Source organism: Epinephelus fuscoguttatus, linkage group LG21, assembly GCF_011397635.1.
Source record: "Epinephelus fuscoguttatus linkage group LG21, E.fuscoguttatus.final_Chr_v1".
NCBI lineage: Eukaryota > Metazoa > Chordata > Actinopteri > Perciformes > Serranidae > Epinephelus > Epinephelus fuscoguttatus.
The window spans coordinates 20,136,046-20,152,274 of NC_064772.1; the positions used below are offsets into that span (position 1 = coordinate 20,136,046).

General features: G+C 42.4%; 1 protein-coding gene across 2 annotated transcripts in view; it reads right to left on the reverse strand.

The window, feature by feature from the left end:
- Positions 1 to 16,229, reverse strand: part of ctdspla (CTD (carboxy-terminal domain, RNA polymerase II, polypeptide A) small phosphatase-like a) — a 47,294-nt gene that overhangs the window by 17,101 nt on the left and 13,964 nt on the right. The window contains exons 2-3 of one of the 2 annotated variants that reach the window (XM_049565084.1): positions 3,242 to 3,408; positions 2,008 to 2,040 (exon numbers count right to left, since the gene is read on the reverse strand). In XM_049565084.1, the coding sequence (XP_049421041.1) occupies positions 2,008 to 2,040; positions 3,242 to 3,408 (200 nt within the window). The remainder of the gene's footprint in view (positions 1 to 2,007; positions 2,041 to 3,241; positions 3,409 to 16,229) is intronic. The other variant, XM_049565085.1, reaches the window with a different exon arrangement.

Here is a 16,229-nt window from a genome sequence, read left to right on the forward strand (position 1 = left end):
CTTATCGCCAGACCGCATGCTGATGTATCATGGGAAGAATTCCCCGAGAGCAAAGACACTGAATGACATCCTGTCACACCGTGATGAATGTGATTTACACATGCAGGTTGAGCAAAGAAAGGACAATTGAACGGGGACCTTGATATTTCCACCAGAGAGCTGCACCGCGATGAAGACGCCCTCCATCTGACGCCACAGCCAGGGGGCGCTATCCTAAACTGATAATGCTCAACCACAGCGCACAAAGCTTACTGATAGGAAGTTTAGTTAATCACTGTGTGTGGAGCAGACTGATCTAACAAACAGATGCTGAAAAGCATGTCCGTTTGTAAGTGTAAGCATGTCAAATTGCGCAGTATTGGCTGACACAATAATACAAAATAATCAAAATCATAAAATTCCTTACTATATGTGTGCTTCCTATAAGAATCCAGCTTGTGTTAATATCAGAAAGCAGCTTAAATGACTACAATATTTCTGTTATTTCAAAACAAACATGACAAAAGCAGGCGCTAAGTAAATTTTAATGTTGTTTTATTTTGGTTCTAAAAATTAGAATTATAAATCAATATAAAATACATTTATATCCCACGTGAAGAAATCTAAATATATAGACACAGTATTTTTTATATCTTTTGAATTTGGAGATTATATGAGCAGAATAAAAGGAATATGATGTAATCAAAGTGTGATTATATAAAAACTGGTGTTAATAACGGCCATTTATTTACAATTTCTTTATCCTATTAATTAATTATCTACTATAGTTACATGTATTTATAATGTAAATGCTTTTTCAATCTCATTAAAACTAAGCACACTCCACCCGCTGATGAATTCCATGAGATACAGCTAAAAGCTCCAGAACTGATCAGTTATTTGACCTTTACTTAATTTTTCCTATTTATTTTTTTGCCAAACTTGTATTTCCAAATTACAGTTGTAGATGCTTCACATAAGAAATTAGAACCGTTGACAAGTATATCAATACATCTAATTATACCTACATTATAATGTCTCATAAACCATTCATTAAGTGTCTTGCTTATAAACGTAAAGTAGGGAGGGTTAAAGGGTAGGCCTGTGTATATTTATATATTTTGGTTCCTTTGGTGCTTTCTGGCGTGCTGTTGTGACTGTCATACTTTATGTTTTGGTATTTTTGCAAGACAACCTAACAAACTGCAGCCACGTCTTGTGCGCCTACATCCCAATGTTGCTTTTACGTCACAGTTAAGACGTAAAACTCAGACGTCAACCTGTCCAGGTCAGCTTGAGCTATTTAAGTCGCCTCGGACCCTGCTGGGAATACAAAGAGCAGACCTCCTCGCCACATGCACGTCCTGTCATCAAAGGGAGGAGTCTGCTGGGCGGTGTAGTTTAAAGCTTGGCTGCCATGTGGGATGCTGTGAGTGTGAATATCCTAAATTACAGTAAACCACAGGCACCGCGTAGATTCCAAAATAGCTAAATGAATCGCTGCTTCAGCACAAACAAACCAAGTGGACGTGTAATGAGGTACAAATCGTTAAAACCAAACCCCCCCCCCCAATCTCACGGACGGATAGGAGTTCATTGAGTGCATAATCACAATGTAATTTTGCTCGATACAGACTAATTGAATCAAGTGTTTTAAGTCATCCATTTGTTGATCCAAGCTGCAGCTGTAAAGGTCCAGCATAAGATTCAGTGAATTTGATCTAATAAGGGAATCAATCATGTGCTGCTCCAGTGATCAGAGGAACATGATGGGAGAAATGGACAAAAGGACAGAGCCAAGAATAAATCATATCATAATAAATGGATTCGGATTATTCCTTCTACCATTAGAGGGCAAGCAGCACAAGTCGTAAGATTATCAGAATGCAACAGGAAAAAAAAAAAAAAAAAAAATCGCCTCTGTGTCAACATCCACATGCAGCTAGAATGATGAAGCACGGCACAGCAGAGGGAAGAGGCTACAGTGATGGAGGGAGATGAAGAAAAATGAAAGATAATAATACATACACTGGGGATGGGGATGACCTGGACCTGGTCACACTGGAGAAAATAAACAGAGAGAAGAAAGAGAAAAGGAGAAAGAGATTGAGAGAGACAGGGTTGTAAAAGAGAAAAAAGCAAAACAGTGGAAAAATCTTTGCCAGGAAGAAATCGACAACATCTATATTGTAATCAACAAAGCGCAAGGGGGGGGAAGAGAGAGAGAGAGAGGGACAGAGAGAAGGGACGTATAGTACACGCTGTGATAGAAAGTGAGAACAACTTGCTGAAAAACAAACAGAGCTGCCATAGTAACAAACACGGCTGGCCAGAAATCCAGCAACAGTACACTGCTGGGAGGGACTCCAAAATCAGCCCCGCTCTATAACAAGGCTTTTTATGGCGAGGTTCGCTAGGTTCACTCCAAATTAATGGGAACTCATTTGTTAAGGAGGGGGTCCGGAGCGGGTCAGCGCTGACCACATGTATAGTGTCTGTAAGGGGCCACACATTCCTCCCCTGAATGCGAGACATTTACAGGTAAACAGGAGTGGAAATGTGATATGACTTTGCTCCATTTATAGCCCGGTGTACCTGCCTTGGCAGCTGAACACCGTGTTTGCGGAGGAGCTCGGGGGGTTTGGCGCCTTTTCCCGCGGCCAGAACGTTCGCTTCACACATCCTCACTACACTGGTCAGAGTGTGTGTGAGGAGAGGGGGAGGCGTGGGTGCCAGGCAATCCATCACACCGGACACACACAAGGCCCACTTTATAGGGATTAAAGCAGTGTGTGTGCATGTGTGCGTACATGTGTTGTCATGAGCGAGCATGTGTGTGTGTGTGAGTTCCTTTTGAGCTTCTCAGCGTGCTCTGTGTGTTATTTTGTGTGCGCGGTTGTGTGCGTAGGCAGATATCGAAGAATGCGAGATGGGAAGTGAGCCCGTATTTTCAAGCAGTGGATGGTAAACAACCTCTGGGTTCAGCGGGTTTGAAGCAGCTGGAAAAATTTGTGGAGGGAGCTCAGCGAGGCTGCACAGCGCCTCAGCCTCAGCTCTCTGCAGGAAAAGGCAAACCCTAACAAGCTCCCTGTAACAAAACCAAACAAATGTTACTCGTTACTGGATCTCTCGAGTCAAACTAGGATTCCTGTCGTAAAACATCAGCTAATTCCCGCAAGGTTTTCTTTCTCGTCATGTGGATGCAAATGGTATGTAATTTGGAGCCTGGCCAAGAATGATGTGAGAGAAAAATGAGCTTCACCTTGGGAGGACTGCCATTCTCCTCTGGCGGCGGGGGCAGAGAGAGTGTCTTGTTGTTGGTGGGTGGTGGCTCCACGTGGTAGTCATTGTAGTTGCGGAAGCAGCAGAAGAAGGGGCTGAAAATGCTCCGGCTGCGATGCTTCTTTAGGCTGCTGTTGGACTGGGAGACTGGAAGAGATAATGAAAGAAAAGAGGGAAGTTATATGCATGTACCAGCCAGCGGTGGAGGAAGTGCTCCAGCAATATCACGCTGTAAAAACACTCTGTTACATGTAAGAGTCCTGCACTGGAAGGGAACTTTCAAAAATTCATACGTGTTGTTCCTATAGTCTAAGACAGTTCAACAATATCAATAAACACAAACAACTCTCTCAAAACCAAAATGTACAACTCTAAAACTCATATTGTGATGCCATTAAGTATAAAGTCTGGAACTGCTCCAGACAACACTTGGGTTTCCATCCAAACGTAGTGCAAATAATCAAATTTTCATAAACTTGGCAAAAGCAACTGCAAATTTATGCACCTTTTCTACTGTTTAGCAAATGTTGGAAACTGGTTCATTAAGATAAGCAGTCGGTGGCACTAATTTTCCAGTTAGGTGCCGTTATATTACTGCAGAGGAAGAGGGTGCAATGAGAAGACAAAATTAAAAGAGCGATCGTCAAACCTCAAACAGAGGAAAACAATGGATGTGTAACAATAGAGAGCACCCTGGACTGTGTGCTCCTGGAAGAGATCTGGGGTCTCATTTTTAGAAAACGCGTAGGATCCACACTCAGACAAAAGCCGAAAATGGAGCACGCCAAAAAAACACACAACAATTTCTACAATCAGGCTTCCGCCACACCTTCTGTGTCGCCAATGTCCCATTTCCAAAATGTTCGCAAGCATAGGTCAAAGTTTCTCCCATCATGTCTGGTTTTATAGATCTCAACTGTTAGATGGGAAGTAGCTACGCTTCTTTCAGGCCTTGTTTTGTGTGTACGCAATGTTTATAAATGTAACAGCCCTGGTAACAGCCTTGTGTGCATAAGCGTGTTAAAATCCAACCAGAGACGAAGAGAGCTTGCAGCAGTCAATGATATAAGACGTCATCGCAATGTCAGCATTTGAACCTGTTTCCATTGCACTTCATTGTATTTACCTTTAATCAATTACCCAACTGTCCCACCTCCCCCAAGCGTAAAAACTCTATTATGATATTTCAAGACGTTTTATAAATATTTGATGTTTCTTCTCAATGCAAAAATTGAAAATGTGCAAAAAAAGAAATGGACGGAAACAAACCTAATGAATTGTTATGATGTTCTAGGTGACAGTGAGAGCACCCAGAGGAATGTTCGGAGTACATGGGTACAACTGAGAACACTACAATAGAATAAAGCTCATTTGGGTATAAAAAAGAAAACAAACATTCTGTGGGTCCACAAATCAGACTCAGCCTTTATACTTGATGACATCACAAGTTTGAAGAGAGAAAGCAGCTCATGTTCACAAATACTGACTGAACTTTTCAAGGCCATGGAAATAACATATTGGAGTTCTTAACTGAGGTGGTGCTCCCCTTTACGAAAGTTCCGAATAGTCTGACATTGTAGGACATTTTTTTGGCTTTCCTGTGAAATGTAAGATATGACCAACACCATTTTCATATCTGTCCGTACAATGAAGCACAGCTTGGTAAAAATGCCCTTTTCAGGTTTTTACATTGGTTGTATTGTTCAGAGCTAGAGTGGAGTAATCAACTGTCCTCTTTAACTCGCTGTCACGCCCACAATTTTCACTCGACATACGTCATCTTTGGTCAAAATGGAGTAAAACTTTTGCTCTTTCAAACAGTGTTACTGTGGAAGCAAACAGACTTACACAATTGGCACAGTGAGCCTGAAAGTGAGAGGAACACCACTAAAGGCCGCATTAAACTCAATGTTAACTGAGACCAGAAATGCTGAAATATTCCACAGCATTTATACATTTATGGTGTTATTCAACATTTAACGTCAGCATTGTAGCGTAGCGTCAGCTTTTCAACATGTGGCATTCCCACCTGCAATTTCTTCAGAAACTGCATTTTCTAATTTAGGTGGCGTTCCACCTTTACCAGCAAACCCCCAACAACGCCAGGTTGTGAAGTCAATTTGACATAGTGACCCATTCTGGTGCCATTACATGATGCAATTGGGCCCAACAACACTTTTTCCCATAGACTTACATTGTGAAGGAGAGGTCTGTAATTTACAGGATACATTAACATCAACCCCTGCAAAATGACTTGTTTCCATGTCTCTTTTCACATCCATGGCGAGGCGGCAGTAGCTCAGTCTATAGGGACTTGGGTTGAGAACCAGAGGTCGCCAGTTCAAGTCCATATGGACCAAATATGGACTGCCAAGGTGCCCTTGAGCAAAGCACCATCCCCCAACTGCTAAGGGCGCCTGTCTACTCTGACATCTCTCTATCTGAAACATGTTTAGACCTTGATTGTGCATGTGTGTGTATTTCAGGTTTGAGTGTATATGACAACAGAGTGAAAAATTGAATTTTCCCTCAGGATTAATAAGGTATATCTTCTTAAAAAACTTAAAAATACTTAAAAAATGTCCAGTAGTTATTAACTACAGCTGTGAAATAAATGTAGTGGAATAAAATATATATTATAGGCTATGTAAAAAATATTTACCTCTGAAATTTAGTGGAGAAAAAATACACAAAGCTCAAACTTGTACTTAAGCACAGAAATGGCGTTGATGTGTTTACACCAACAAATACCACTGTGAGACATGACATCGCCTCTTGACTTTGAATCAAGTGCTGTTTTAGTACCGTTTCACAGCAGTGTCACCTGTTCAGAGCAGGTTTACGGGATGGTTAAAAGCCTTTATGTTGACGAAAAAGCATCCTCTGCAAGAAAAAAAAAAAAGGCAGAAGTGATGCTCGGAGTTGCGGACAGACTGTGTTTTACATGCATCATCTCATTATCGTGACAAAAGGGGGCTGAAATGTATGTTGTACAGCGCAGCGAGGGAGCACAGGGACAAAAATAGCCATCATCAGAGTGCCCTCTGGGAAGGTAGTCTAGTTAATTAACATCAAGAAAGAAGGAAAGAGCGAGACAGACGGATTAATATCATATATGTGGGAGAAAATGGCAGAAAATATGACAATAAATGTAAGAAAATGTATTTTTTTAAATTCAAGAGACGATGAATGTGCAGTAAAGACTGAAAATCACTGCACACATGCAGCAGATTCTATATCTTAAACACATTTTTATTGGCTATGTTTGACAGAAACCTAACTGCAACTAGAATCACATGCTTGTGAAGACGAGTTGATCAGTGGCAGAGTGCTGCAAAGCTCCGGGGAGAAAACAACATACACATATAGGTCCCTGGTTACATCACTCCTCCTTCACTGTCTCTGAAGCCCATGGCCTACTTTCGCACTGACAGAGGAGAAACAAGCAGGCTCCAGTGGTCTGTAGGCCTCTATAAATGTTCTATCACGGATTATGATTTTTATATTTTCTGTCGGTGAGGACAAGTGGATAAAAATAGAAATTTGGGCAGCTCCAGTACAAAGGCTAAAATCTGACAGCGCAATTATCCCGAGGTGCTCCTGAAGTAGAAATTCTGCCAGTTTAATTGCTTCAAAGGTAATTTCTAGGCATGGAAATCCCAAATCTGTTCAGGACTTTGAAGTGTCCACGGGCTGACTTTAGCAGGAATCATCATTTTGGTGCCTCGGAGCGGCCATCACACAGCGTCCCTGTTTGCCGCCGTCTTGTTAACGTGTTCATACAGCCGTGTGACACAGGCAGCCCAGTTAGCCATGCATGCTGAGGCTGTTTGCAGCCTGCTCGTGTTCTGAGAGCCTTCAGATTGACGCCTGGAACTATCCTTGGGTTGCTCCGACTGGATCTGACAGGCTGCGGGCAGTTCGTCTGCTTTGTTCTCTCCCCGTCTTTGTAGTCCAAAGCTCGCCGTGGCTCTTCCTCTTCTCCGATAGATGTTCCCGAGAAGCAACACTTGAGTAAACAAACACAGCTATACAGTTGGAACAGGAAGGCAACATGCTGTGTTACTATAACCTGCGTGGTGATTGAAGGAGATGTTCTGCCCTTGTAGACTCACTGCTGGTACAGAGAACTGATAAAAGTACATGGACTAGAAGTGTACACTCTATATTTCTCTCCGTCTGGGGATTTAAAAGTAAACTTGAATGTTTACTGTTACACAAAGAGAAAGCCTTAATGGTTTCATCTGATTAAAGGCAAAACAACTCACAATGAAAGCATTAACCCCATAACAGCGAGGTCACCAATCACACACACACACACACACACACACACACACACACACAGAGTTGAGGAAGTCTCATTAAGTTGTAGAGACTTAATGTGGTCGAATTAAATACATATGCAAACTTCAAATTGTGGCATGACCTTTAAAGAACATTAACTATAAAATATAAAGGGGTGGTTCTCCCAAATATAGTGTGAGCTTGCAAACAGATTTGGTGTTTTTAGGTGAGTGGAATATCCTTTGTGGTGTTCACAGCACTTACTAATGGGCACCATTTTCTATTGAATAAAGGCACATTTTAGTAGGTTATACAAGCTGCATCTAATGGCTTTGTTAATGGCTAATAACTAATGTGCTAATGCTTTATAGATCAATAATGATCCGTTAATAAGAGCACTTTTGGGTCACTGATTGGTTTTTATCCTCCTCCAAGCACAGCTGATTTTAAAGGTGCAAAAATGAATCAATCAGCTACAATTCTGAAAAACTATTAATCTCAATTATCAAGCAAAAGTGACAAATAATGGTTTCAGCTTCTCAAATGTGATGATTTTCTGCTTTTTTCTTTGTCATATAATCGTAAATCAAATATCTTTGGGCTTTAGACTATTCACTAGACAAAACACGCAATTTACAGATGTCACATTGGGGCTAAAAATGAAGCCAACGCAGAAGTGCCAAAAACTGCAGTTCCTCTAATGGCCACTTGAGGCTGGCGCCAAGAGTCAATCCCCATAGACACCCATGTTACAATCCCCAACTTTACAGCAGAAATAAACATGTTTACAGCCTGGTACAGAAAGGGTTTTGGTCTCTATAGCTAATTTCCTCCTTCATGACAACTGTCTGGGGGGCGGGGTTCATGTTTGTTTATGATCACTTCTATCGCCAAAGGTGCCGGTTCCTTGCTAATTTGAGCAAAACGGAGGAGGAGAAATGGCGCATAAGGTCACAGATGCTATTATACTTTTTATTTTACGTTATCTGTGTGTTTGGAAACGTATTTTGTACCGATTTATTCTTGCACTGGAAACTAGCTGTTAGAGCGGCTGCCAATAACATGTTAACATTAGGGTTATTTTTTGTCTATTTCTCTCCGTGTATCACCTGCATCAACACTGGGGGGCTGCCATTGTTGTTTAGAGGAGTAAGGTAATTGGTTTAGAGGGCTGTGTGACGTCAGAGAGCGTAATTGGGAGTACATCAATCTGGTATGAGTTCATGGGTGGTAAGTTACGTGTTTGACTGCCGTTCCAGTGCACTTTCACAGGAAGAAGGTTGTAAAAACACGAGTTACGGGTTGCCTGGAATGCGCCATAAAGTTACACATATTGAAGGGCGGGCCACTTTGAGTGTCTGGCTGTCTGCGAGGAATTGCTAGTCTATGACTCAGATCCACCCCTCACTCCTCCACAGCTCAGATCTCGTCTACATAGGGTCACTTCTGGCTCTTAAAAACCAAGATGGTGACGGCTTAAATATCTAACATGAGGTTTCAAAACGGGAGTCCACAAACCAGTGGGTGACGTCATGGTAGCTACGTCCATTATTTTATACAGTCTGTGATCGGAACTTTGGGAAATAGCTACAGACATCCTTCACAATGTTTCTGATGTTTTATGGACTAAAGTGAAAAATTATGAACCAATACTAATTGAGAATGAAAACCTTTTGTAGCAGCCCTTGTTGCTTTGTCTTTTCAGTTTCCTAGTTCATCAGGTAAACCACCCCAATACATTTGATTTGATTTGATTTGATTTGATTTTTATTAGGAATTTTAAAGCATGACGACTCAAAAGAGTATCACGACACAAAAAAGCCAAGGAACAGCAATTAAAAGCAAAACTTAAAATACTTATTTCCAGAGTGCTCCTCAATGAAATCAAGACACAATACATAAAAACACACAATTTACTGCAAACAAACTACATTATAAACCCTGCTCGTGCCTCTTGCAACTCCAAATTTCCACCCTCAAAAGTGAACCATCTCTGCAAATCCTCCCTAACTCTGATTTTTATGTGGACTTCTTGGAAACTCATCACTGTGAATAATTTGAAGCTTATAGCAAAATGCAAAATTTTATTTTTAATTTCATTTCATTTTATTTTAATTTTTTTCTTGCCAGGGTTGGGGATATTATAATTATTTTCATTGTTGAAATGTTACTGTTCACATTAAATGTTTCAATAAAAAAAATTATTATGACCTTACTCTTAATAACGCACCACTCAATGTCCTGAAGCAATTTTTTTTTCCGTAACTTTTTAATCAATTTTTTAATCGTCATTTTAAATGTTGTGAGCTCCAAAAACCAAATTGCATTCACTTCCACTGCAGTAGGGGTGGCGACAGACATCTCAGAGAGCCGGAGTAAAAATCTGGGCAAATAAAACCCAAACTATCCGTTAGTAATTGTAATCTGAGTGACTGGACCATACGCTTCCAGTTTGGAGGGACTTCCCTCACTCTCCTTAAAGTTGGCCTCAAACACTTTGATGTCATTCTTCGCTCCTCCATTTTGAGACAATTTCCCGCCCTGGTCTGCTGCCCCCGAAACCGCCCTGAAAAAGCAGGTGGGAGTGCGAGAGCTTGGAGAGAGAAAGGAGAGGCAGCTCGGACGAGGAGAGAAGGGCGTAGAATGGGTGGGGAGAGTTACTGTGGCGAGACAGCCTATACTTGGGTCTGATTCTTACTCCACCCCCTCCTGCACCACCACCCTACACAAACAGAGCTTTCCTTTCTCCCTTTGACACAAACAACATAGCTGAGAGTTGACTGCTGCCGGAGACTGAGCAAACACACACACACACACACACACACACACACGCACACGCATGCAGCATATGTTCACATGTTTAGGCAAAGGGCCACGTGTACAGTGATCAACAAACAGCATACTTCACAGACTGACGCAAACTTTTTTTTCTTTCAATGTCCTTGCTCAGGAATGTGACTGGAGCCGGCTCGCCTTGCATAGTAATGCTCTGAGAATAACAGCAAAAGGTTAAAGTGCAACATTTGCCGTTAAGGAAACAGGAGGCTCGACCTGCGCAAACACAAGCGGAATCAGTCAAACGAGACACTAAAGCACTGCAGGAATTAGCTGACAGTCTGCGGTTCTGCTAATAAGAGATCCACCTCACTAAAATCTCAGTAAAGGGCGGTGCATGCGAGTGGTTTTATCCAACAAAAGCTCCCTAGAGAGAGACAGAGATATGAGGCCAAAGCTGCAGCCTCCTCGGAGCAGGTGCAGAATTATTTACCCGCTGAATACACTTCATTCGATCAGCATATTCCCTTGAAGTGAGAGCTGTAAAAAAACGTCCCTTTATGGCAGTGCCTGTGTCAGTGCTCCTTCTGAACGTTAGGTAACAGGGATAGAAGCCCTCTCTAGTCAATCAGAGCCAGCCGGGGCCCAGGCTCTCTGTCACATGTTCAGGCACAACCACTAACAAGGCCGGAAGAGGGAGAAAACGCAGGAAATTCTCAGCATTCCTGACAGGAAGAGATAATCACCCCGTGACCCACAACGTGGAATAATGCCAAGCTCCGAGAGGGGAATATGATCCCCGGCTTAGCTCAAGACTTTGGAGGTGGCCTCCTTTACTGTAGCTTTAAAAGCACATAAAAGTACGCACGCAGCCAAAACACAACATTTAAAATACGACAGAGGGTTTAAGTTTAGCAGCTGGATGAAGACTCAAAGGGTCATTCAGCACTGTTGGGTCAAATGCTTCTGAGGGGGGAGGGGGCGAGCCAATAGTGCAAACAAGTAAAGGTTAAATCAGGTTTATCACAGCTTGGGTCTCATATTCATATGGACATAATTTCTAATAGTTATAAACATTGTGCTCACCAAATTAATCGCTGAGATCTGGGAACATAACAACACTGATGTAGCCGTCAGATGATCACACAGGTTTTAAACAACCCTGAGATCGTGGACCTCATAACATTTCTAGCAGGCTGCGAGTAAATCATAAGATTTGGCAAAAAAAGAAGCTGATTAGTAATCATAATTTTATAGGCTATTAAATGGGAACTTTGGTATTTTTCCAACCCCTGGACCTTATTTTCCCATGTTTATGTGTCCAAGTGACTAATGGGAACAACAATTTATGAATCTGGTCCAGGTTTGAACGAGAGTGCTGCAGGCAGCGGCCAAAAACAGGCAATATGCATCATTTATGTCCACTACAAGCACTTGTTTTTGCCTTTGACAGCCTCACAATATTATTCGATCATTTTAACTGGATTCCTACAGCGATAGACCTTTTTTTAGAGAGTAAAATCCTGTTTGTTTAACCAGCAACAGCCCCAAATTCCCCATCGCCAAACCTACCAAACTCCATTTAAATAGATTGTAATTTTATTATCGCATACAAACTCCATTTAAAGTTGACAGAAACAAAATAAAACTCACAAATACTATCTCAGTTTGTCTCTCCACTGTTCCAACAATCACCAATTCTGATTTGGTTGAAATAAACCTTTAGTTCACCCAGTTAGATGTAAAAATCTGATGCCTCCATACATGCTAAAATTACTATTTATTTGAATGGAGTCTGGTGGGTTTGGTGATTGGAATTTCACGGCTGTTTCTGGTTATGAAACACGACCTTACACTTCCACAAAAAGGTCTATCTCAGTAGGGATCCATCACATAATGCTGTCAGACACTTATAATAACAATCTGAGCCTGTCAATGGCAAAAATAAACACAGTGGATGCACATTTAGGGTACAAATGCCCTGAGTGGTTACATGAAGCCTGCTTGCCACCCTATGGTTCAAATACTGGACCAATTTCAAAAATTTGTTGTTCCCATTGGTCACTTGGACACAAAAACATAGTAAAATGGAGCCCAGGTTGAAAAATACCACGTTTTTTTGCCTATTTTGCAGAGACTACATTGAACTTGGAGCATTCTGCACTGCATTTTCCCTCATCACCGAGTTGGCTGGTCTGAAACCAAATTATCAATATAAAACGTGCAGGACAAAACAGGCGAGGAACCTCTGATCTGAACCACTTTATTTGGTTCACATGTGAGTGCACCTGAATGTCAGTAACAATCCCTGTGTGCACAGTAATATATTCAATAACATAATGGCACTGGTAGCTCCTGTGTGACAGACCATAAATTGCACTCCAGCAGCAGTTAGTTGTCCAACCAGGCAGGTAAAGTGTGCGGTACCTGGGGGGCATGAAGGTGAATGTGAGAACGGTCTGTGTGAAGGTGCATCTTAAATTATTCAGATGGAAAACAGGCCGGGTTTAAATGGCACAGCCGGGTACTCAACATACACCAAAATAAACAGCCAGGAGCCACAGGGATTTTCACGCTGTCTCTGCTGTACAAAGCTACTGTATGACAGAAAAACAAGCCCTCCTGACACACTGATAACTTGACATCATGGGCAAGGAGACATCAGCAGCCAAAAATGACTCCCACTATTGCCTCAAGCAGTGTGGGCATGACTTTTCAGATTATTTCCTACCTCCTCTCACTCAGATTTTGAGTGTGGGGTGTTTGCATTAAAAGTGGAACCAGCTGTCTGAGGCTGTGACATTCTTACTCCCAGCTCTTTAAATAAAGACGCCTGGTCAGTGGCCCTACACGTCAAACTATGGCACCCTGCTGTAGGTAACTCTCTGGTGCAAGTTTTAATAGGACAGGGACGGTTATGTTTCTACTCATAACAAGAATTGTTTCTTTTCACACTAAACTTCTACTTACGCAGGACATGTACAGTTTCCTACAGTCTCTTGTCAAAATAAACTTTCATAATAGGTTTAGTTAAGCTGGACATACACTGCACGATTTGAGAACGTTTGTGACCCAATTTTTAAGCCACACAACTTCTTTCAGTGTCAATTTCAGCTTCATCAGGTGTCGTTTGCTATGCAGAGTACAGGGTGCAGCAAGGACCCATCATGGCCTGATCAACTGCTCCAGACCAACCGTCGGACATTCGGACAAATTTAGGATACGTAAGAAATTTTTGGTCAGCTGTCGACAGGCTTTTGCACAGCTGCAGCAGAGCCACAAGTCAATTCCTAAGATAAGCACCTTTTTTGTCACTGCCTGTGCGAAACGTCAAACACAGAGTCTGAAAATGACGTGGTGACACATGTCACATGGACAAAAAAATATAGAAGCCAAGTTTGTTCGAGTTGTACCAACAGCATACGTGCCTCTTCAACATATTTCCTCCTATCATGACGGATGTAAACAAGAGAAACACTGGCAAATGTTGTGAACCGAACTGGTGCAACGTTGCAGACCACTGCTAACAAGCAAGCTTCTACCTGCATCGGAGCTTTCAAACAAATCTTTATTGACAATTATCAATAGCTGGAACAATCTGCAGGGGCCGATGGGTCATTTTATTTTCTATTTTACATTTATAGTAGTTTCAATCAGGTTGTGGCTTGTTGATCAGACTGTACAGTGTCCATCCATCCATTTTCATCCACTTATCCGGGGCCGGGTCGCAGGGGCAGCAGGCCGAGCAAAGCACCCCAGACGTCCCTCTTCCCAACAACACTTTCCAGCTCCTCCTTTTGGACCCCAAGGTGTTCCCAGGCCAGATGAGATATGTAATCCCTCCAGTGTGTTCTGGGTCTGCCCCGGGACCTCCTACCAGTGGGATGTGCCCTGAACGCCCAGGAGGCATCCTGATCAGATGCCCGAACCACCTCAACTGACCCCTTTCAACGTGAAGGAGAAGCGGCTCTACTCCGAGCTCCCTCCGGATGTCTGAGCTCCTCACCCTATCTCGAAGGCTGAGCCCAGCCAAGCTACGGAGGAAACTCATTTTGGCTGCTTGTATCCATGATCTCATTCTTTCGGTCACTACCCAGAGCTCATGACCATAGGTGAGGGTTGGGATATGCCCAGCTTTAGTTTTTAGGTTTACTTCATTTGGCTTTGGCAACACAAGACTCCTGGTTTGAGGTTAAAATAAGTACCTTAATAATAAACATGGCATTATGTCACATACATTGTGTTACATACCACATTTGGTAGTTAAGATAACTCAACATTGGGACATGAAGTGAAAGTACTCAGTTTTAACAACCCATCTACTTCCCTGAGTAGACGCTCTCGCACTGTCTACTACACAAGTTCTAATAATGAAAGTGTTGGTATCAGACGCTGAGGGCCACTAACCAACCGACTGTATTTGATGAGCTGGGAATAAGAACAGGTTGCTACGGCTTATATAACACCATGTGAGATAAAATACTTCTTCGGCTGCAGCCAAAATGAAAAACAGTACTCCACACACACACACACACACACACCGACAGGTAATCCACTATAAGCCCAGAGCCTGGGATCTAAAAGTCTTGAGTTGCACTTAGAGTCAGAGCGAGCACCTGAAGAAGAAGCTGTTTCTGTGCCCGGCTATCACTAACAGCAACAGACAAGCAGCGAGGGGGAACTCCTTGTTGTGCACTGTGTCAGCAAAATAACACTGTGGAAGGAATCCCTGCAGTAATACACTATATAGTTCCAACTGGGATGACGCTGACAAAGGAAACACTTTTATCTTATTGTTAGGTTTGGACAGGGACTGCGACTATGTTTACTTGGCTCTTGACTGTTTTTAATGAACAAAAATGCACAATGTCCCAGAGCACAAGTTGTCATCTTTAAAGTGCTTGTTCTGTTTGATCAGCAAACCAAAAGATATTCAAATTTCAATCACATTAAACTAACGAAAGCAGTAATCTTCACATTGGGGCAGCTGAAGCAAATATTTGGCTTTTTTTTATTAGTCGTGCTGGTGGCATGAAAATGTCAGTAACATGGTTCAACACTTCAGTTCTTCACTGAAATACCTCAACAACTATTGGACGGATTGCCGTGAAATGTAGTGCAGACAGTCATGTGTCTCCTGACTTTTCATCAGGCGCTTTCATCATTCTGCCCTCGTTCATCCAAAACAGATTATTATGTTTCCACACACGAGAAAATCCCACAAAGAGGGGCGATGATAATTACAACAGATCGGCTTCCAAAACAATGTTTACACCAAAGAGCATCTGCTTCACAATACACTTGAACATGTGTCTGCTCACACACACACACACACACACACAGAGCAGATCCAAACAGCTGAGAGGAGTTAGGTAGTATCAGATGAGCTGATACTTCAGCCAGTGTGTGCTCACTGTGCCGAGGTCCTTGGTGGGTTATGTGTGAGGCCATCAAGGCAATAATAGCACAGTATGATAAAATAAACTCCCATTAAGCCTCCTTACTTCACCGCACAGACAGCTGAGGCTGGGGTGAAAATTACAGGCTGTGGGGGGGGACTGCACACTCAGTTACAGCAGATGCCTTTAGTCACACTGACTGACCCTCAGCTGCCCCTCTGGCTTTATTTCCCTACTTATCCAGGAGGATTTATATGTATATATAAGCATCCTACATGACCTTATGTAACTGACATTCACTCAATAGCCCAGTTACATCTGAAGTCAAGACACGGTTTGCTGATTTAAACCACTCGGCTGGCACCCATGTCGTACTGCAGGGTACTAATTGTCCCTGCTGCTGCCGTGAACCCTGACACAGAGATGTAGGTGGGTCTGCCCCTGCTTTCTTGCCTGAGTTGCACAGCGGCGTGGGCGTTTGGTGGCAGTGCCAGCCTGCCTGCAACCCCC